This window comes from Emericellopsis cladophorae, assembly GCF_022114955.1.
Source record: "Emericellopsis cladophorae strain MUM 19.33 chromosome Unknown NODE_59_length_126458_cov_121_923675, whole genome shotgun sequence".
Lineage (NCBI taxonomy): Eukaryota > Fungi > Ascomycota > Sordariomycetes > Hypocreales > Bionectriaceae > Emericellopsis > Emericellopsis cladophorae.
In genome coordinates, this window is record NW_026250984.1 from 19565 (window position 1) to 39949 (window position 20385).

The 20385-nt window shown below is 57.0% G+C and overlaps 7 protein-coding genes across 7 annotated transcripts; 5 read left to right on the top strand and 2 right to left on the bottom strand.

Annotated features, from left to right (window-relative positions):
• Window positions 1-2219: 2219 nt before the first annotated feature.
• Window positions 2220-3294, top strand: J7T54_007423 (uncharacterized protein; the record flags this gene model as incomplete). The annotated part of the gene is made up of 2 exons (XM_051509330.1): window positions 2220-2590; window positions 2646-3294. 2 exons carry the CDS (start codon window positions 2220-2222, stop codon window positions 3292-3294), a joined length of 1020 nt encoding a protein of 339 aa, XP_051359627.1.
• A 2385-nt stretch (window positions 3295-5679) lies between these two features.
• J7T54_007425 (putative oxidoreductase-like protein) lies at window positions 5680-6937 on the bottom strand (the record flags this gene model as incomplete). The annotated part of the gene is made up of 2 exons (XM_051509331.1): window positions 5680-6362; window positions 6436-6937. The coding sequence occupies 2 exons, from the start codon at window positions 6935-6937 to the stop codon at window positions 5680-5682; spliced, it is 1185 nt and encodes a 394-aa protein (XP_051359628.1).
• Window positions 6938-7822: 885 nt separating this feature from the next.
• On the top strand, window positions 7823-8859 carry J7T54_007426 (uncharacterized protein; the record flags this gene model as incomplete). The annotated part of the gene is made up of 2 exons (XM_051509332.1): window positions 7823-8125; window positions 8176-8859. 2 exons carry the CDS (start codon window positions 7823-7825, stop codon window positions 8857-8859), a joined length of 987 nt encoding a protein of 328 aa, XP_051359629.1.
• Window positions 8860-9416: 557 nt separating this feature from the next.
• J7T54_007427 (uncharacterized protein) lies at window positions 9417-9698 on the top strand (the record flags this gene model as incomplete). Its single annotated transcript, XM_051509333.1, has 1 exon — window positions 9417-9698. One exon carries the CDS (start codon window positions 9417-9419, stop codon window positions 9696-9698), a length of 282 nt encoding a protein of 93 aa, XP_051359630.1.
• Window positions 9699-10118: 420 nt separating this feature from the next.
• J7T54_007428 (Deoxyhypusine synthase-like protein) lies at window positions 10119-11176 on the bottom strand (the record flags this gene model as incomplete). Its single annotated transcript, XM_051509334.1, has 2 exons — window positions 10119-10907; window positions 10982-11176. The coding sequence occupies 2 exons, from the start codon at window positions 11174-11176 to the stop codon at window positions 10119-10121; spliced, it is 984 nt and encodes a 327-aa protein (XP_051359631.1).
• Window positions 11177-12499: 1323 nt separating this feature from the next.
• J7T54_007429 (uncharacterized protein) lies at window positions 12500-18566 on the top strand (the record flags this gene model as incomplete). Its single annotated transcript, XM_051509335.1, has 3 exons — window positions 12500-12988; window positions 13051-16152; window positions 16212-18566. 3 exons carry the CDS (start codon window positions 12500-12502, stop codon window positions 18564-18566), a joined length of 5946 nt encoding a protein of 1981 aa, XP_051359632.1.
• Window positions 18567-19803: 1237 nt separating this feature from the next.
• On the top strand, window positions 19804-20130 carry J7T54_007430 (uncharacterized protein; the record flags this gene model as incomplete). The annotated part of the gene is made up of 2 exons (XM_051509336.1): window positions 19804-19872; window positions 19921-20130. 2 exons carry the CDS (start codon window positions 19804-19806, stop codon window positions 20128-20130), a joined length of 279 nt encoding a protein of 92 aa, XP_051359633.1.
• Window positions 20131-20385: the final 255 nt, after the last annotated feature.

Below are 20385 nucleotides of genomic sequence, written 5' to 3' on the forward strand. Positions count from 1 at the left end.
GCGCCGCGTTGCCCCTGTCGGCTCAGTTTCATGCCCACTGCTCGGGCAGCTAACTTGGAAGAACTATTATTATCATCATCATGCACAATTGCGCCTCTAATTACCCCCGCGAACGACAAGCCAGGAGCAAACTTTCAGCGCAAACACCCCAGCCTTTCCGCCCAACTCGAAGTCGCGGCCATCGACGCCTTGTAAGCCACGACGTCTCCAGTCCCTGTTCATGTCGCGAGCTGGATCAACCGCGCGCGCCGGCTGTGGCTGACCCCAACTTGCCGGGCATATCGGATCGCAAGCGGGTTAACCCCCACTCCCGTTCTTCTTTGCCAGCCAAACTATCTCGAGGCGAGGAGCGAAGAAAATAGACCAGAGCAAAGCCTGGCTAGGCAAGCGAAGCAAGGCGGCGCGAGGCGAATAAAACGAGGGTCCAGTCTCTGGAGACGCACCGCCTGGCAAGGTTAGGTATGGCTGCTATGGCTTCATGCTTATGCACGGATGCGTTGGCCAGGCCGCCAGTCCCCATCACGGCTGCTTCCCGTTGGGAGCGCATCCCTGCGGCGCGCAAGACCGCGCTGCCTGCGCCTGGGCCTTGTTGTTTGTCTCCAGCGCATTGTGATCTCCGTTTATCTGGAGACTGGATGGCTGCGCACTAGACAATCCTCAACGACGAAGATGTCCAGATCCTGGGAGCCAGTGATACCTAACTTAGTCCACTGTCCACCAGCAAGTGGTTCGGCGCCCCTAGCAGCCCAGCCGTGGGTCATTGAGATCATTGCTGGGGTCACGGAGATCCCCTTTGGCCCCTGCCATGGCGCTGCGTCCAATCCGACGACGTTATTACCTAGCATGGGCTTGACAGTCCTCACCCACAGCCTTGTTGCTACTTGGAACGGGGATCGGGCCCTGGGCAATGCTCCTAGCAATTTCTAGATCCGTTTGATAATATCTGTGCAGATACCCATCGAGTTCCGAAGAGGAGTGCAGCGGTAATAGGAGACCCCACGCGATGCATCGCTGAAAGTCAAGGTTAAGCCAAGGCCAATGATGTCCTGGCCCTGAATGATGGTTTTCTGGCGGACACGCCACCTTGCGCTAGAGCGACACCCCCTGAGCCCTCCTCTGTCGTTGACCGTTATTCTAGGTTGGCAACAAGCGTCCGTGTACGTACATCTCTATACCGCCTGATGGAGAGGTCATGTCTAGCTGGTCTGGCTGGCTACGGGATCGCTGCCTGACTAGTAGGTACTTATCTATCCGGAGCGCTGTCACGCACAGCCTTTGACGTTGTCAATGCTAAACAGACACCAAAGACGACCACCACCCCCTCCTCCTACATCAACCTTCTTCAAATCTACATACGTCTGGGAATACGCAAACCAAGACCCGGGGCCCAGTTCGTTCTTCGTCAATCACCGTTCTCTGTGTTCCCTGACGTTCATCCTGCACTCTCGTCAAACACACTACCTTGGCCGACTTGAATCGGCGCCTTGTCCCTGGTCGTGGATCACCACTTACACGCGCCTTGCCCCTACCGACGTATCCCAGCCAGATACATACTTCATGCGCCAACCTGAGCCTTATTTATTCCGTCTCAAATACGGCCACTTGAGCTCCTGCGCCAAATCCCAAGCATAAGATCTCGTTCAAAGTCGTTGGCGCCGTCCTAATCGCAGACTCGACTCGTCCCCTTCAATTGCCCTATTGGCTGGCGCATCACCAATCAGCACCCGCCTGCAAGGTTGTAAGCTTCCCATAATTCGACGATATACGCCTTCCCCGTAGGGCGAAGCTATTCTGGCCTCTCTTCTAGCACAACCCCCTACTTCATCCTGCTCTGTGCTTTCTGGAGTCGAGACATTTCCTCGAGACCACCCAGCCTCTGTTGGGGCACACAATACAGTCCGAGCACCAGCAGACACGCGAGTATCCACGACAAACGGCGTGGAAAGCCAGTTGCGATTCTGGCTCAACTACAGAGCCAAGTTCCGGTCTGCCTCCTACAGGCAGGGCCTCTTTCAGCCACTGGTTTTGCGCAGGCACGCTGTGACCGATATCGCAACCATCGACCTCACGCCGCCCAAGCCTCCTCCGGTAGCTTGAGCAACCCTCCTGTCAACGTGGATCTCCAGACTCTTCTAGATGGGCGCAATGCGAGCAGGCTCAGCGTCCAAGCCTCTACACGCTTTGAGCAGCAACCGCAGCCCTCGCCAGCACACAGCCAGATGGCAACAGCGACAATCACGTCGGTATCACCACCGTCATCTGATCCGTCGCTGGCGCGTGCACAGCAACGCACCACGGCATCCCAGGTTGTTCGGCGAAAGAACGTACCTGCCACTAGGTCCAGCGGCCGACGCAGGATGCCGACGCCAGAGGGATCAGAGCAACCAGCCAAGAGGCAGAGCAAGTGGTCTGCGCAAGAGAACGCCACCATCATCGAGCTTCGAGGGAGTGGCATGAAGTGGGAAGACATTTCAAAACAGATCCCCGGCCGAAGTGCCATCAGCTGTCGACTACACTACCAGAATTACCTAGAGAGACGACCCGACTGGACGGAAGAGCGCAAGGATAAGCTCGCACAGCTCTATGAAAGGTTGGCAGCCCTTATTCGAAGAATATACCTGACCCGTAAAACTGACACTTGACAGATTCAAGGCTGAAATGTGGTCCAAAGTGGCGGAAGAGCTGGCAGTACCCTGGAGGGCAGCTGAGGCCATGCACTGGTCCATGGGCGAAGTTGACATGGCCGCGAGGGCCGGGACGACCCCTTTCTCCATGGCGGCCGTGAATGCCGACGCGAGGCGTCGCAGGTCTCCCTCACGCACGGACTACAGCCCATACCGACACGACACAGTCCCCCTCGAGATTGCAACGGCGTACGACTATGGGTCACAGGCCGCCGCTGGCAGACCCCAAGCGATCGACACACGGCGTGAAGCGATGCCCCCGCCTCCGCGCTCCGCCAGAACGGAGCAAGTCGAAGGCTCCTTTGCACCTCCACTACCAGCACTGGCACCTGTACAGCTTCGCCAGACGCCCCAGAACGCCAGCGGTACCTTCCTACCTAGCATTGCGGAGATGACAACCGGTGTTGCGCCTTATCGCGGTGCACATGACAACACAACCGCGCAGGGCATGGCCATGACTCCGGGGCCATACCACCCTCACATGCCAACGGGGCCAGACACGCGCTATTGTGTGGAGCGTCAAGGTGTCAAACGACCGGCGAGCCCCGAGAACAGTTACCATGACACGAACCAACGCCGTCGAATAAAAATAGAGCAAGTGTCAAACTAGAAATCCTGGTAAATGGCGCAACAGGCCAGACAGATGGCAGAGGAGTGTTTGAGTATGCAGACCTGGGACCCGGATTTCGTGTGACCAGCTGTTGCATTTCTGGTTTTGATATCTTCCATGGCAAGCGAGCGAGATTGTTTTGAGCGACATGACACGAAGGAGTGGCATCTTACTGTACGAGGGAATATTTTACACTGGCAAAGGGAACGACAAGGGCATTTAGAAAGGAGTACGACACTTGCAAGGGAACGACAGGCAATTTAGGATTGGGACAGCAAGCATCGTTTACAAGGAAGCTTTGAAAAAAAAAAAAAACCCAACAACAACGAGATAGACAGCATCTTCGAAGCATAGATAGCGAACACTCGACAATTAATGGATAGGTGAATCCCTAAGCAGCGACAGTGCACATGCTCCAGTGGGCCTTGGACGAGGTGTTTGTCAGGGCGTACTCGGGCGTGTTTGCGTGAGTTGTGTGAGGACTCGAGCGGCACATTCCGAGAACCGACGTGACCTCGTTTTCTGTTGTGACTCACGCATTATCCCTGCCGATGGCGGTGATCCAGTGTTCAAAGGCTCATTGCCTGATCGGAGGGTACACGAGGGCTTCTACCAGCCATAGCAAGGTCACACGCAACAGAGGAACGATGGAACATTGGGCACCCACCAGCGCAAAAGTTTCATCTTGAACTTGGCTTTGCATTGTCTGTTCTCTTACAAATGACGTACCAGTTGTCCCGCTCGTAGCCCGCCTCCTTGACGAAGCCACCCGCAGCCCGCACATCCTCCTCGAGCTCCCCCTCGCGGTAGAGGTGATAGTAGCGCTGAAAGGTCCTGTCGGCGTCGTCGGATCCCTTTTTGGCGCGCATGACCCAGGGCACGAGCGTATCCTGCGCACTGTCCTCGTTCCAGCCCCGGCGGCTGGACGACTGCTCGAGGGCCCAGACGTAGATGAGGACCATGCCGCCGCGGGGACGCACGCACGCGAGGAGCTTGGCAATGGCCTCCTGGCGCCGCGCCCTGGTGGAGAGGTGGTGTATGACGGCGATGCAGATGGCAAAGTCGGCCTTGCCCGGGCGGTAGGGCAGCGCGAGGCCGTCGGCCACGACGACATCTGCTTTGCGCTCCGTCTGGGCCAGCCGGACGAGGGCGTCGCTCCGGTCGGAGCCGAAGAGGAACAGACCCGGGTTGACGTCGAGATACTTGCCATTGCCGCAGCCGACGTCTAGGCCGACGGCGCCGGTGGGCAGCGACTTGAGGAACGAGGCGATAAAGGGCCAGGGCTTGTGGCGCGTGGCGGAGAAGTGTGGCGCAATGGCGTTGTAGACGCTGTGGACGTGTGTGGCCTCGTACGACGCGGCGGCGGTGGCATCCTCGTCATGGCCAGGGCCCGTGTTAGGCTGCTGCTGCCCAGTTTGCGCTGGTGGTGGTGGCAGTGACGGCCGCTGATGAGGTTCGAATGAGGATGACATGCTGTGGCCGGGAGGGCGTGTGCGTAGACAACAGAGCGTGTCCGCGGACGCCAAGTTTGGTGTTCTTGTCTGCAAAACCTTGGGAATGCCCAAGTGACGTCTGTGTCGGCGCCAACGTGAGTCGACGCTTGCTCGCTGGGGATAGCAGTTGTCGGACTTGTTGAAGAGCGCTATCCGTGTTTGGTGGTGGTTCATGCTTTGGCGCTGCTCCATGGGTTCGTTCACCGTTCACGTCAACATAAGTGGAACCCCTCGGAAGAATAATTTAGTCAATTGACTCCATGACTCGTTATTCATTAGCACGTCAATCCCCCTGACTTTTCCATATTTACTTGTCGCGATTGCAGGCTTTGCTGCGAGAGAAGTGCACCTATAGGATCCTTGGAGGAGCCAGCTTCTGCTTCACCAGTCACAACATGCACGAAACAAGCCCGCAATCCTTGAAACCAGATTCTACTTTGCCTCAACGAACTACTTCCCTACTTTGAAAGCCTGTACGCTCACATGATGAAACGGTGACATTCGGAACACAAGGAGCGGGACCCCGGGACCCCACGATCAGTCATGACTCGGCTATGTCGTCTGTGCAATGTTGCTCACGCCTAGCTTCATTCTTGCTCGGAAGGGGGGTCCGGTTCCGTCGATGATTCGAGTCATGAACCCTCACTTTGACAAAGCTTATCGGCGCAGCCGGCGTCTACCATGGCGAGGACAAGTCCGCGCTCTTCATTTGACGCTACTACGCATCGCGGGAAGAACACTTGGACGTGTTCATGCGCCTTTACGCGAACCGGTTCGTTTTTGGGTTGAAGCTCGCTGGCATGCGAGTCATGAATAACAGGTGTTATGCCGGAGATTGCGCATAATCTGCCCACGCTATGATCTAATAATTATGATTGTACATCTAGAGGATCTATTGGTTTCCGGTGTTGAGAGGGCTCTTGGCGTCGTACACGTCGGTCGTGATGAGATCCGGGTACGTCACGCTGCCCTGCTTGAGGACCTGGTCCATCACGTCCATGATGACAATACTCTCCTCCCAGGGCATGAACGCGCTCTGCTTCTTGCCGTCCCGGAGGCAGCGCGCGCACTCGTCGGCCTCCCAGAACATGCCGTGGCCCCAGTTGCTGCGCTGGGGATCCGTGGGAATGGGGCAGTCCACGACCTCAACCTTGCCGTCGCTGTCGTTCTTGATCACGCGGTAGGCTGTCGGACGGTAGGCCGGGTGCAGGACCTGGATCTCGCCCTCGGAGCCCTGGATGCGGATGGCCGCACCGGCTGTCTTCTGGCCATCGGGGTCCGTGGCCACGCGCAAGCCGGTCGTGGCGATGCCCATGGATGCGTGCTGGTGAAACTGGCAGATGATGCTCGTCTGCTCGTCGGCCCCGGTCTTGTACTTGTTGATGGCAGAGACGACGTCGGGCGCCTCCTTGGACGCCTCGGGCTGGACGTGGTAGAGGGACTGGAAGACCCAGGTGAGGGCGTAGATGCCGAGATCGAGGAGGGCGCCGCCGGCCAGGTCGAGGGAGACCATGCGGTTGGTGTCGGGGAAATCGAGGGAGCCGTCGGGGTTCGCCTTGCCAAAGCTGAGATCGGCTGCGGGGCGCGCAAGAGTGTCAGTGATGCTGTGTCGTTGCGTCCTGGGAAAGAGGAGAGAAGAAAGGCTTACCAAATGTGCGGTAGACGGTACCAATGGCACCAGAGCTGATGAGCTCCCGCACCTTGATGCTCAACGGGAAACACCTCGTCCAGACAGCTTCCATGAGGAACAAGTTCTTCTCCTTGGCCTTGTCCACCAGCTTCTTGGCCTGGGCGACCGTCACGGTGAAGGCCTTCTCGCAGAGCACGTTCTTGCCGGCTTCCAAGCACAGCATGGTGTTCTGGAAGTGGTGGCTGTGCGGCGTGGCGACGTAGACAATGTCCACGTCGGGGTCCGCGACCAGCTCGGCGTACGAGCCGTAGGCCTCGGCCGAGCTGGGGCCGTCAACACGCTTGATGAAGTCGGCAGCACGGTCGGCGGAGCTGCTGGAGGCTACGGCGACGAGCTCGTGCTTCACATCGGAGACGTCACGGATGGCTGGGTTGGTGAGGAGATCCTTGGTAAAAGTCTCGGCGATGCCACCGGTGGCAAGGATGCCCCATTTCACGGTGTAAGGAGAATCGCCAGCCATGATTGCAGCTGTTATATGGGCGTTGTGAGGTGAAGTGAGAGTTGACGGAGAGCGATGCTGGCTTGAGGGGTAAAATGGGAGAGTGAACGGAGGCTCTAAATACCAGGGAAGGTATGATGAGGGGCAGTTCCAGCAGATCTAACGTTACCTCCTTAACTACCTTACTACGTATTTGCTTCCGCCAGACACTTAGCAATTGATTTACCCCATCGTCTTTGAGGCTATTCGGTAGCGATTTTGCCGGCGGACCATCCATGATCTGGGCCGCTAGTTGCACCACCCGGGTCGTCGAGACCTTGACGCGGACTTGACATCGTCCAGTCGAAAGTGTCCCTCTGGAAACGTCCCTCCGAGACCAATCACTACTCCTCCCCAGTTCTAAACATTATTGTTTCTTCGCCGTCAATTAGCTCCGAAATCGTGAACCCTTCACCTCCAAAGCTCCAGCTGCCTCCACGCGGCGGTGCTTCCCCGCGTCAAGGTCAATTCATTGACGGTCATGGCGGAGAGCAAGTGGGGGACACCCTTCAGACTTTGCAACTAGAGCGCGCGGATTACGCGCGTGTATCGGCACATCTCTCGCGTCGATGCGCCGTCGATTTGCACCTTGTTCAAGAGGCTGGAGCAGCACCTCTGGCACGATTCTATTATATCGTACTTGTCCATGAGGCCCCCAGGTAACCTGGTCCCCGGGATAGAGTCCCTGGGTTGGAGATGCCATTACGTCATGCTGCCCCTCCATCCACATCAGCATGTGGTTCGAGCCTGAAGATGGAGTCTTCTGACCTGAGTAACTCATGAAAGCTCTGTTCGTGATTAACTGCTGGAACGCGTAGCGGTGTACTGTCTCGATTCCTGAATGGATCCATATCAGCAATGACGAACATGCAGGCCCCAGCACAGGTCCCGTTGCTCTACAGAGATTTTGTCCTGAGGGAAGACGAAGCCAGCGACGAAGAAAGCAGCTCATGGGATGCAACGACCGGCAGAAGGTCTGGCATGCCCCGCATGATGTACGGGACAGCATGGAAAAAGGAACAGACAGCCGATCTGGTGTACAAGGCCATCAAGGCCGGCTTTCGAGCTCTCGACACCGCTGCCCAGCCAAAACACTACAACGAGGCAGGCGTTGGGGAAGGCGTCCGGAGGGCCATTCGCGAGGGCATCGTCAGGCGCCAGGATCTGTGGGTGTGTCACCATGCGCCGCGATCAACGTGAATGGCCTAATTACTTCCTAGATTCAATCCAAGTTCACGTCTGCGTCCGGCCAACGCGGCCAAGCGCCATACGACCCGACCTCACCCCTTAAGACGCAAGTGGAAACGTCCATACTCAGTTCACTGGAGTGCTTTCGTGTGGACGAGGACCAAGGACCCTATCTCGATAGCCTTGTTCTTCACGCGCCATACAAGGATGACGCCTCCAACGCACAAGTCTGGTCGTGCTTTGAGGAATTCGTCCCCAACAGAATCCGTTACCTCGGCATTTCCAACCTCCTCAGTGATTCAGGGGTTCTGGAGGCTCTGTTGCAGCAGTCACGTGTGAAGCCAGCCGTCATCCAGAATAGGTTTCATGCCCCCACCAAGTACGAAGTAGAGCTCAGAGAGCGATGGTGCACCGATGCTCAAGGTGCCATCATCTTTCAGAGCTTTTGGACCCTGAGTGCCAACCAAGACATGCTGGCGAGCACAGCCGTTGAGGAAGTGGCCCAGGAGGCTCAAGTGACCAAAACGGCAGCTTTGTACTGCCTAGTGATAGGACTAGGGAAGGTATGCGTTCTCAACGGGACGACCCGTGAGCGCCACATGCGCGAAGACTTGGAAGGCTGGGAACAGGTGAGCAAATGGGCTGACGGAGAAGGCAAGGCTGCCTGGGAGCGAAGCTTGACGACTTTCAAGAGCATGATTGGGCAGGCGGATTGAACGGGGATTTCTCAATGATGCCTGTGGCGCTTAGTGTGGTAATCATCTCCCGTTTCTCTACGATATCAAGATGCGGGATACCTCGCCCGTCCAAGTGCACAAGCGACCAATCGCTGAACATGGACCCTTTGAAACGGAGAGACCCGTGATGAGGGTAATGTATCTTTCAAATACCTTTACACTTTGGGTTTACCTTTACGCTGTCTGTCGAGTCACCATCATCGAGACTTGGTTTTCTGTCTTAGCCTTGCCGCTACGAGGCCACTGGAGTGAACCCTCCGCCAGCACAAGGCAAAATTCATACAAAGAACTCTTTATCCTTTCCCAGAATTCAATGAACAGAATAAAGAAAAAGACGCAGCCTATTCGCCGTTCGCTATAAGAGCTTTTGTCACGTAGCATTGTCTAGAGGACGCCTTTGTTCCCTCCACACATATACACACAATCACCTACACCGGTATCGGCTGTATCAACCATCAGATCAGCCTGTACCGATACAACTCCAACCGAATTCCTTCATTTTTATGTATTCGGCTCACGTATCAAGCATCATCACCATGGCCAGCGTCTCGACTCTTCGTTCCGCCACTACGCCAGCTATCCGCGTCCCTGCTACCGATCTTCCCATCTGCAAGACCATTCTCTCCTACACTGTCAAGTGGCCCAATCATAAGGATGGCCGAGGCTGTATCATGGCATTTTTGGCCGATGGACGTCGTGCGAAGCTCATCTCCAAGCGTTACGGGGGTGTCCGCAAGCCACACGAAGCAGCCGTCGCAACCGCTGCCCCGTCCAAGATCAGGCTGAAGTTGACCCGAAAGACGGCCAAGGCGAACTAAGCGCTCTGGATTCCATCATCCGGCTTGAAAGTCGGCGGAGCGTTTTTGAGTTCACACATTTTGATACCCTGGGAGCAATCTGGACTCGACAGACAGCAGCTTGTCACTCCCGCAACGCACAGACGGACGACAATGCAAGAAAAGGAGAAAAGGTACAAAAACACATGCAAAAACAAAGAAAACAAAGAAACATTTTCACGTCTGATATTATACAGCAGCTCACATGGGCAACTGCTCATGTCTCAGCGTATTACTGATTTTGGATATGGTTGGGGTCTTGATTAACTGCCGTCTGACTGCATTCTACTACCCTTGGCAAAGGTATTCGCAACAATCAGTGGGAAGCAAGTTGTAGCCTCAACATGAACCTACACAACATGAGTTAGCAGTGCCCCCGCGTGAATTCGTGAATCGTAGCGTCTAGCTCACCTTGACATTGTCCGCACCGATTTTGATCTTGCCCCACGAGACGGCCTCATCGGGTCTCGCCCCCGCATCACTTCCATCAAACTCCTGACCCGTGTTGATGTACACGGCCGACTCGGCTCCATTGCGCATGAGACACGCATTGGCAATGTGGTGCTTCACCACGCCGCCGCCCAGGATAATCATGCCCGCCCGCTTGGCACGCACAGAGATGGTGTTGATCTTGCGAATGTCCTCCACGATGTCGATCTTGAGCTGCTGGGGCGAGGACTTGAACGTGTGGAAATATAGCATGTCGCCTAGACTGCCGTCCGTCAGGGCGGGACAGAAGACGGGGATGTCGTTCTTGTACGCCCAGTAGTACACCGATCGCTCGTCGTTGATCTCCTTACCGAGTCTGTGGATCACCTTAGATGGGGTCCAGTTGATCTCGTCGTCCATTCCCTTGCTGGCCTCTTGCTCCTCGAGCATCTTGTCCAGGATCGGCACCACCCAGTCCTCAAACGCGCAGTAGTTTGCGTTGGGCACCACGAGGTTGCCTATCCGGTTCAGCCCCTTCTTGCGGAGTTCGGAGCCCACAGCGCTGAAGGACGCGAGGTATGTATCGCCCAAACACTTGATGAAGTCCTCCTCAATGCCGCCCGCCGTCGTCACAATGGCGGAGACGTGCTCGTGCTCGACAAGCCACCGGAAGATACCTCGAAGGCCGGAGGAGATCATGTTGGATGTGTACCCGAGAAAAATGGTTGTCCCATCGCCCGTCTCTGGGTCTTTCCACTCCCGCTGCGACATGTCAGCGCTGAGGCAACACTTGACATCCGATCGAGATTCACTACCATTCCGTTGATGATCCTCACTGCTTCTCCTATCGAAGAGGCCTGGAATCCCATGTGTGACATGCCTTTGAGTAGGTCCTCGGCTGTGACTGGCCCAGTGAACTTGTTGAAGTCAAAGTCCTCGACCTGCTGCGTGCCCTCGGGCATCGCTTCCGACTGGACTAGCACGGCATCTTTGGCGCCGGATGGCGCTGCGCTGCCAAGCGAATCACTCATGTTTGGCTGATGCGCGAGTCTGTGCTACTGTAGTAAGAGTGAGTGAGAAATCGTCAATGGCGACCACGCAATGTTAGATTCCAGCAACCACGATGAGCAACACCAGAGAGGGCGAGGTTGTTTATGGCGTGGTGGCGAGTGCGTCAGTCAAGAGTTTGTCGACAGTTCTGCAGGAAACATGAAGGTGGTGCCACAGCCTCATGTAAGTCGAGTTTTCCCCTCGACTCACATCCAGTTTCAATTGAGGTTGTTGTGGAGATTTTGAGGGTCTCCAAATCTTCAACCACATTCGGACTAGCCTAGGACCTTCCACATCCCTGCGCAGCTTGCAGTGGCTCTTTCCCCTCCACAAGCCACACCTTGAAACGCTGCGCCATAGGAGACGCTGATTGGCGCACAGTACCCCATGTCCTGTCTACCGTGAACGGGGCCGTCCAATCGATTGGATTGGTCTTTCAAGATTGGGCTGAATGAAGCCTGCAGCAGGTGCATTGGAGTCTGGACGCCTGCCTCGATCTTGAATTCAAACCTCCAACCCTCCCCTTCAACGCATGCGAAACGCCGTGCACTCATTCTTCCACGTCCAGGCGACGAAAGCCGCGGATATTGAAGCAGGCTATTTGCTCAACTTAACGCCCTGTTCCTTTCCGTATCCCATATTTGCTCGCAAAATCGCGACGCACAGACACATTGCCGGGATATCGACAGCTGCACGAACCTCCAGAACGCGGCGACGATTCGCGGAATACGCGCAAAAAACGATATCGTCTCTTGAGCGACATTATTAGGGATCAGAATCATTAGATGAAATCGACACCATTCGCGTTAGTTCCTTCGCGACCTCGGGCCACATCTTATCATGTACGTGTTCTTCACGCCATGGACTACCACTACGCAAAGGCAGCGGGAATCGGAGACCGATTCTCGTGCAGCAGGTGGTACAGTGACGCTCTCAAAAGATTCTATCCCATTGACACTATATGCGCAGGGCCTCGAGATACTCGCGATACGATCCCGACAGGCGCTCCAGATCGCCCAGAGATCGTTCGCCGGGTCGCTTTGACCCAGACAGGCGCCGCCCACCCGCCGATGTAAGATCTATGGCGCCGGGCTTCCAGTCCGTGCGCGACGATTTTGGCGACCCGCCACGAAGAGAGCCACCTAGAGGGCCTCGAGCTCTTGTCGATCCCCCTAGTGGACCGCGCGGTGGATTTGGCGGCGATTTCAGAGGCGGCCGTGGCCGTGGTAGGGGATGGGCACCACGTGACGACAGCAGAGATCGTGGCAGGGACAGAGATCTAGATTTCCGGGATCGATATCGCGATGATCGGAACAGGGATCGTGACGGGCGCCCCTGGCCGCCACGAGACCGCGACCATCGGCCGCCGTATCCTCCACGTGCGCGATCGCCACTTGGGAGACCTCGCTCACCACCAGACTTCCGCGACAGAGATAGAGATGGCCCCCCTGGGCCCGATGCGGATAGGCCCCGACGCAACTCGCGAGACGGGCCGCCCTTTGTGGGCGCGTCACCTCCTTCGGACAAACCACACTTCGACATGCCTAGAGGCCGCGGCGGGTTCCGAGGCAGAGGTCGCGGGCGAGGCGACTGGGGCGCCGACCGTGGCCGTGGCCGAGCGCCTTTCGACGACCGAGGAGATCGATATATACGGAGCCGTTCACAAGAAGGCCGGCAATGGAACCGAGACCGTGAGGAGAGAGAGCGCATGGACAGGTTTGCCGACCCTGAACCGAGGCGCGACCCCCGAGATGATCGCGATCGAGGTCCTGGCCCTGCTCCTGCGCCTGAGCGTGAGTTGTTTCGCGCCAAAATGGAAGCTCGCGCCGCACCAGCTCCGGAGGGCCTACCGCAGTCTAGGGACGTGTCGCCTCCCCCGGTTGCGCCGTCCGCCCCAGCTTTCGGCTCGGTGCCCAATCGATCGGATGGACAAGGCGGACCTGGCAGCATGAGTAGACTCCCTCCGACTGGTCCAAGGGCTTTGAGTGACCGGCAAGGTCAGGAGCCTCCGAGCGGGCCCTCTAGGATGACAGATAACCAGGCTGTTCCCCCTTCGGGACCACGTCACCAAACACCCAAGCCGCAGCGATCTACGAGCCACCAATGGATCAACCCGAATTATAGGAAATCACCCCAAATGGCCAGAGCGCCAAGCTTTGCGCAGCCGCGTCCAGCGCATTCTCGACCGGAAAGCTCGCAGTATGATTATCCTTACTATGACGACAGGCGACCGCGGAGTAGCGATTCAAGGGGTGCCATGGACTCGTTTGATTGGGAGAGTCGCAGGCGGAGTCACAACAGTGTCGAGTCTGGCGAAATCATGAACCGTTCTGATGACGATAACCTTGAGAAGCCAGAGGCGCACCGCAGGCGCAGCATGCATGAGCCGCCTTCGAGATACCTACCGAGCACGTCGGACCGCAAACCTGAGCCGCCCAAAGAAACTATCGAGCCTCCCAAGCCCCGGAAGCAGGGTCGAGTCGGCTTGAAATCTGTTCGATTCGCCAGGCGACGAGAAGTAATACAACCCAAGGCCATGCCTGATCCGGACACGGATTCTGATGAGGAGGACTTGGGCGACTTTTTCAACCTTCAAATTGAGCAGACGGAGGCGGAACTTGGCAAGCTGAAGAAACCAGAGCTTCCATTGGAGGTGGTGGCTCGTTTTGCATCAACGTCTCACAGTGCCATGGTGAAGATTTTGAATGAGCCGCATGGCTTGGTGGATGTTCTAGGGGAGATGCCCAAAGAGGTCCCCAAGCCGAGTAATAACGAGGAGGCGTTGATCGCGCAATCCGCCAAACTATCGGTTGTTCCCAAGGAGGAAACGGCTGATGTGCTGATGGCGGATGCTCAGACCGAGCCACCAGCGAGACCGGAGGAGGAGGAACAGCAGGCAAGGCTGCAAGAGACAGACGTGCAGCCCAAGGCAACGATCGACGGTCCTGTTGAGTCTGATCTGATGCAGGTCGACAAGTCAACGCCCGCAAAGCCAACATCACCTGCTCTGGGCGACCAGCCAGCAGAAAAAACGGATTCGGAAGCGGCGTCGGCTCAAGAGGTCATCTTCGAGACCACGGAGGTGACGCCAGAACAGGCTGCCGCAGTGATCGAGGCCGAGTCTACGAAGATCGCTGCCGAGAAGACTCTTTCTACAGAAAAGAAGCCATGGGCTGGTCCCAATCAGGAGCACTCACCCAAAGTGCCCAGCACGCCGTCTCAAGTTGATGACGACGGCGACGATGAAGAAACTGAGACGGAGGAGGAGGAAGATGGCTACGTGGACATGGATGTCATGCGCGGCCACATGCTCACGCCTCCGCTGGAGGATCTGCCTCGTTTCGACGTCGAGCCATTCAATGGGCCAGAAGACCTGATGACATTGGACGACAACACCGACTTGAATGCTTACATTCTTCAGCACCTTGAAAAGGTTCACCTCGACAAGAATGCTGAGCAGGAGCATGCACGGGCACAGTACGCGGAGGCCTATCATGCATATCTCAAGTTCACCTTGTCTGATGATCCCGTTGCCATCAAGGTCCGTGACAAGCTTTCTGTTGCGGCGCCCAGCATAGAGATCGTCAATCCAGCTACACCGGAGCCAGCTAAACCTGAAGGCCGCAGCGCGCGGCGGTTCGGATCGGAGAGAGATCTGGAACTGGCGTTGCAGGCTTCTTTGCAGGAGCAGACTGAACGCGAAGAACGAGAAAAGAAGACGCGAAGCGGGAAGCATCGCGGTGACAAGGAAGCCGAGATTCCAGACATGTACTGGGGCGCTGAAGAGCAAATGAAGGAGCAATTCTTCGACACTTCAGGCTGGGTGCCGTCTAACCGCCTTGTATCTACATGGGAAGTGCTGCCCCCTACAAATAACTTCACGCCAGAGGAGGCAGAGCTTTTTGAGAAGAGATACCTTGAGCTGCCTAAGCAATGGGGCAAGGTGGCTGAAGTTGTGCCGAACCGTGACTTTGGTACTTGCATTCAGTACTACTATCTTAGGAAGAGGGACCTCAACCTCAAGGAGAAGCTGAGGCGCCAGCCCAAGAAGCGCAAGAAGGGACGAGGGAAGCAGAGGTCCAGCGCGCTCGTATCCGAGCTTGGCAATGGAGAGGGCGATGCGGACGACAATACCACTGAGACTGGAGAGAATGGCGAGACTCGACGTCGTCCACGCCGCGCGGCCGCGCCGACTTGGAATTTCGAGCAGCCAGCCATCTTACTGGATACTGAGTCGGCGACGCCAGTAACCACGCCTGGTGGCCGACGAGGAGCTTCGGCCGCAGGTAAATCGGACCAGCTTGACAAACCAGAAGGGCGGAAGAGAGGGCGAAAAACGGCCAAATCTTCGGAACCAAAGATTGCCAAACCTAATCCCACCCTGGCTGCCGCGCCTGGTCAGGGACAAACTCTGGCTCCTGGACCAGGGCGCGCGCGCGCGCGCTCTGATGTGAAAGGGCAGCCGCAGCCGCAGCAACCTGAACAACAAACACAGCTGCAGCAACAGAGGCAGCCGCCACAGGCCCAACAGCCATTCGAATTTCAGGGTGGCATACCAGGAGAGGTGCACCGCTTGCCCGCTCACTACGAGCAGCAACACCCCATTGGCATGCAACCACCATTCTCTATTAGTCAGCCCTCGATACAAGCACAGCAGCAACACCAACCACCGCAGCCGACGCAAACGCTCGATCGATCGCAACCTATGCCGACGACCTCGTCCATGGCAGAAGTCATCGCCGCCCCTTCACTGCGGCCCGAGCCCCCAGCATTGCAGCAGCCGAGCTTAGCTGGGCCCTTCACCAATGTGCTAACGCAGTCTGACCGCAAGAACCCGGCGCAAGCATCTAGCTACTGGAGCGTGTCAGAGTCGAATGATTTCCCGGGCAATCTACGTGCGTTTGGCTCAGACTGGACAGCCATCGCGGCCCACATGGGCTCCAAGACGGCAGTCATGGTAAGTTTTGACAGACACACGACCAAGACATAGGGCTATCTTTGTTGACCATCTTGCAGGTTAAAAACTATTACGTCCGCCAGAAGGAAGGTGGCAAGAATGAGTGGGAGAAGCTCGTTCGCGAGGCTGACAGTCAGCGAATGCGCGGAGAAAAGCGACCAGACCCACCGATACCTTCGACAAGCGGTCGTGGCAGGCGATATGACGGGTACGGGAACTCACGTCCGATAGCAGCAGCGCCTGGTGGAGGCATGGATCTCGCGCCTGAGGGCGTCGGACACCCCCTGGATGGCGGTCAACCGCAGCAGGTCAGGACTCAGTTTGGCGCGTACAGTGTTCCCATTGCACAGGCACCCGCTTCTCATCAGCAGCAGCAGCAACCGCAGCAGCCGCAACCACTGGCTCCAGGCGTGCCAAAATCCATGTCCATGCAGCCCCAGCCAAACGTCTCGCAGGCCATGTCTCCTACTAGCGGGCCACCACTTCGCGATCCTTCACAATACAACCTTGCAGAGAGAGAGCGTGAGATAGAGCGTGAGATAGAGCGCGAGCGGCACAGAGAACGGGAAATGGAACGAGCACAACAACGTGTGCCACTACCTGGCAAGTCCGTCGGTCCAATGGACACAGCTCGACGCGGGCTTCCAGGGCAACCGCTACAGTCGGGCAGAGTGGACGTGATGCCAGAACGCTCGCAGCAGATGGACATGCTGCATCACCAACAGCAGCTCCGAGAAAGGGAGCGTGAGAGGGAGCGCGAGCTCGAGCGCGAGCGCGAAAGAGAAGAGCAGCGAGACATGATGGCGAGGCAACCAGACAGACGTGGGGTCCCCGTCAAGGCCGAGCCTGACATGTCTCAACACGCGCCTCTCGACCCCTATAGCAGGATGGGTCACCAACATCGGCCCGAGCCGCCTCGACATGACCCCTTGTCGTTGTCTAGGCATGCTCAAGAGCCTCCTCGTCACGGGCCGCCTCCAGCATACTCCTCGGCGACTCACTCCGCGCCGCCTCCTCACCGCGGCTTACTGGGTGATCAGTCCAGTATACGATCGCCGCCTCCAATGGGACACGCAAACGGGCCCCCAACCTCACGACCCATGTCGGCGCTCCAGCACCGGCACTCGTCCAGCTCGGCACCAGATGTCTACGGCCAGCCTCCGCCTCAAGCCTCGACGCCTGTTCCGGCTGCCGCGGCGGCCAGGGCACCTGAACCTCGCAAGTCGACTATCATGTCCCTTCTCAATGATGACAACGATGCACCGACCCCGTCCAAGCGCGTCAGCGATCTTGCCGGCCCTGGGCAATCGTCCACCCCCCCCCCTCAAGGTGTGGGCCGCTCACCCGCGGCGTCTCAACCCCCGCAGCACTTGCGTCGCGACTCTGGCCCGTATTCGCCCTTTGGTCGTCCACCTTCGACCTCGGCACCGGGCATGCCATCCCTGAAGCCAACGTACAGCGGCCCTCCCAGTCAGCCGTCCAGATCAGCTTTGAGTATGTCCGTGGACCCACCCCAGACAGAGAGGGACTACTTCCGACAGCAGCAAGGATACCACCCAAGCAGCGCCAACGAGTCCCCACAGGCGACGCCTCTCCAGTATGGCGCTCAAGGGAGAGGACAAGGTCCCCCGGGCTATCCGACATCGTTCGGCGGCGGCGGCGGTGGTGGTGGTGGTGTCTCGCAAACTCCCACTGCGTCTTCGCCGCCACCACAGTATCCCATGCACGCGGTTTCACGCTCCCGTGACATGGGCCACGGCGGGCGCGAGCAATGGCAGCATCATCAAGGAAGTCAACCACCTCCTCAGCATGGCGGGTGGGTGAGAGAGCCACCCAAATCCTCTCAGCCACCTCATCAAGCACAAGCGTGGGCAGGCCATCCAGGCCCCGGGACTCCCAAGGCCAGTTCATCTTCAGGTATGTGGCCTGCTCCACCGCCGCCACAACAACAACAACAACAGCAGCAGCAGCAGCAGCAGCAGCCGCCGCATGCTCACCAGGGGATGCGTGACGAAAGGGGACCACTTATGTATGGTTCGCAACAGCAGCAGCAGCAAGCTCCGCCCTCTCAACACCAGATGCAAGGACGCTATGGCCCACCTCCCAATAGAGGGCTTGACCCCGTCCCGTCCCCCGCTCAAGCATATGCTCGATACGCTTCGACACCAGGACCTAGGCCCGGTCCCGGGCCGCCGCCTCGAGATCCCAGAGACATGCCTGGACGAAGCTACACGCCAGTATCATACGACGGTCGGGGGCACCCACCACTGCAGGGCTACCAGGGTGACATGCAAATGCGAGACCCTAGGGAGCAGCCGCCACCGCAGTCCCGCGATCCTAGGGATATGATGGGCAGGGGTCTGCGACCGCCGCCTTCAGAGTACGATAGGCATCCCGACACTTATGGGAGATAGAAACCCCTTCCGGAAGAAGATGAGGAGAGTTGCGGAATGGGAACCGATACAAGTTGTCGACCATGGTCCTTGTATGTGCCCCATGCCAGGGCGAATTTTGGAAGGAAGCGAGTTCGCCGTTCTAAGGCTTGATGCGAGGGCAAGCAATGAGCTCATACGCTCTCATTGCCGTCAAGTTTGTGTGGAACGATTGTACATTGGCAACATGTTAGGCTACCATTAGAGGTGTACGTGCAGATGTGCGAGCGGCGTCAGGAGTGCTTGGCCAGTGTTAGCATTACAACGGGAATCAAGTGAAAGTTCATCATGCTCTTCCATGTACGCGGCAATGGCGGAATACTCGTCTATTTCTAAAATAAAATACAGCCTGGTCAGAGGCAAAGTGTGCCAGCGAGGGTGGAACCATTACTTGAGGAAGTGTCTCGCCGCCTAGAACAAGAACCATCCTGACAGGGCAGCAACGCCGACAGCGCGGCCCATGCCCCGTCCGAACGCTGGCGCCGCGCCCGGTGTCTCCGAGGGCGCCTCGGCCCCCCTCGAGATCAAAGGTGAACGGGAGGCCAAAGAGGTCGCAGTTGTGTGACGTCCCCTCTAGAGCATCTGCATGAAGGCCATCATCTTGTGAGTAAAGACACATCACATCGTCCCAGCATGAGAATTCCCAGACAGACAGAGAAGGGACAGAAAAGAAAGACCTCACATTTCCAACAGTCGTTGTCACATTCCTTGGCCACGCAGCAGAGGTACGCCTCGCGCTTCTCCTGGTTGTTGCACTGGCAGGCTGGGTCCTTGACACAGTAGCCTTCCGGTCAGGCGACGAAGAGGCAACTTTTCTTTGGAGAGTGCGTCAGTAAACTCTGGATCCCGTTTCATCTATGGCAACGTACATCGCAGCTCACAAGGCGGTTTTGCTCTTCCGTATCCTCCTGGGTAGGTCGACCGGTCGGATTGGGATTCCACTAGGCGAGCGTCGAGGCGACCTGTCCAGTCGCCTATTCGCACTCTGTAATTCATGAGAGATGAGGTTTTTAAAGTACTGCAGCACGAAATAATGAGTATCGCATCGTACCTAGTAGTCACTCCGTGGGTGGCCGTAGGTTCTGTCCATCGGATTGGTGGGGCTACTTCCAGTTGCCAAAGTCACCCACTCGACGCGTCCAGAGTCAGACGCGGCTTTCACTCATTTGCACGTGCCACTCATACACTCAGTACCTACTACTACCTGTACTGCCAGCAGATGATGGAGCCAAGGGAAAAGACGTACTTTGAGCTTCAGCGTGAAGCCCTTCTCTCGGAGATCGCTGTCGTACGTTCAACCACCATCTGCTATACTCATCTAACCCCCGACTCGCAGAGCTTCGAACATGTCCTGGCCAACATCAACAGGCTCAATCGCTCTCTCGAGTCAGTAATCACTGTTGGCAACGAGTTCTCCTCCGTCGAGGCTCTTTGGTCTCAATTTGAGAATGTCATGGCGAAAGACGACAAGGGGGATGCCCAGCAGCAGCAGCAGCAGCGCAAGGATGAGGGGCATGCGGAAGAGGATGTCATAGACGGAAAATAACGACAAGCACCCAGAGTCATGAATCTTCTTGAGTACCATGACCCTTTACGAAAGCTTACGAAAGCTTACGAAGTCTGCGAAAGTCACAGGGAGACTGCTAGTAGCAACAAGTTGTGAAATACGCAATAATATCATTTGTTCCCTGCCCCTCCTTATCCCAGAACAAGGAAGAATTGTGCTGCTGCTACAAAAGAAATGTCGCAAAACATATGTATCCATCGGCGCTTGATTCCATACACATTCGTCGCCGCGCCT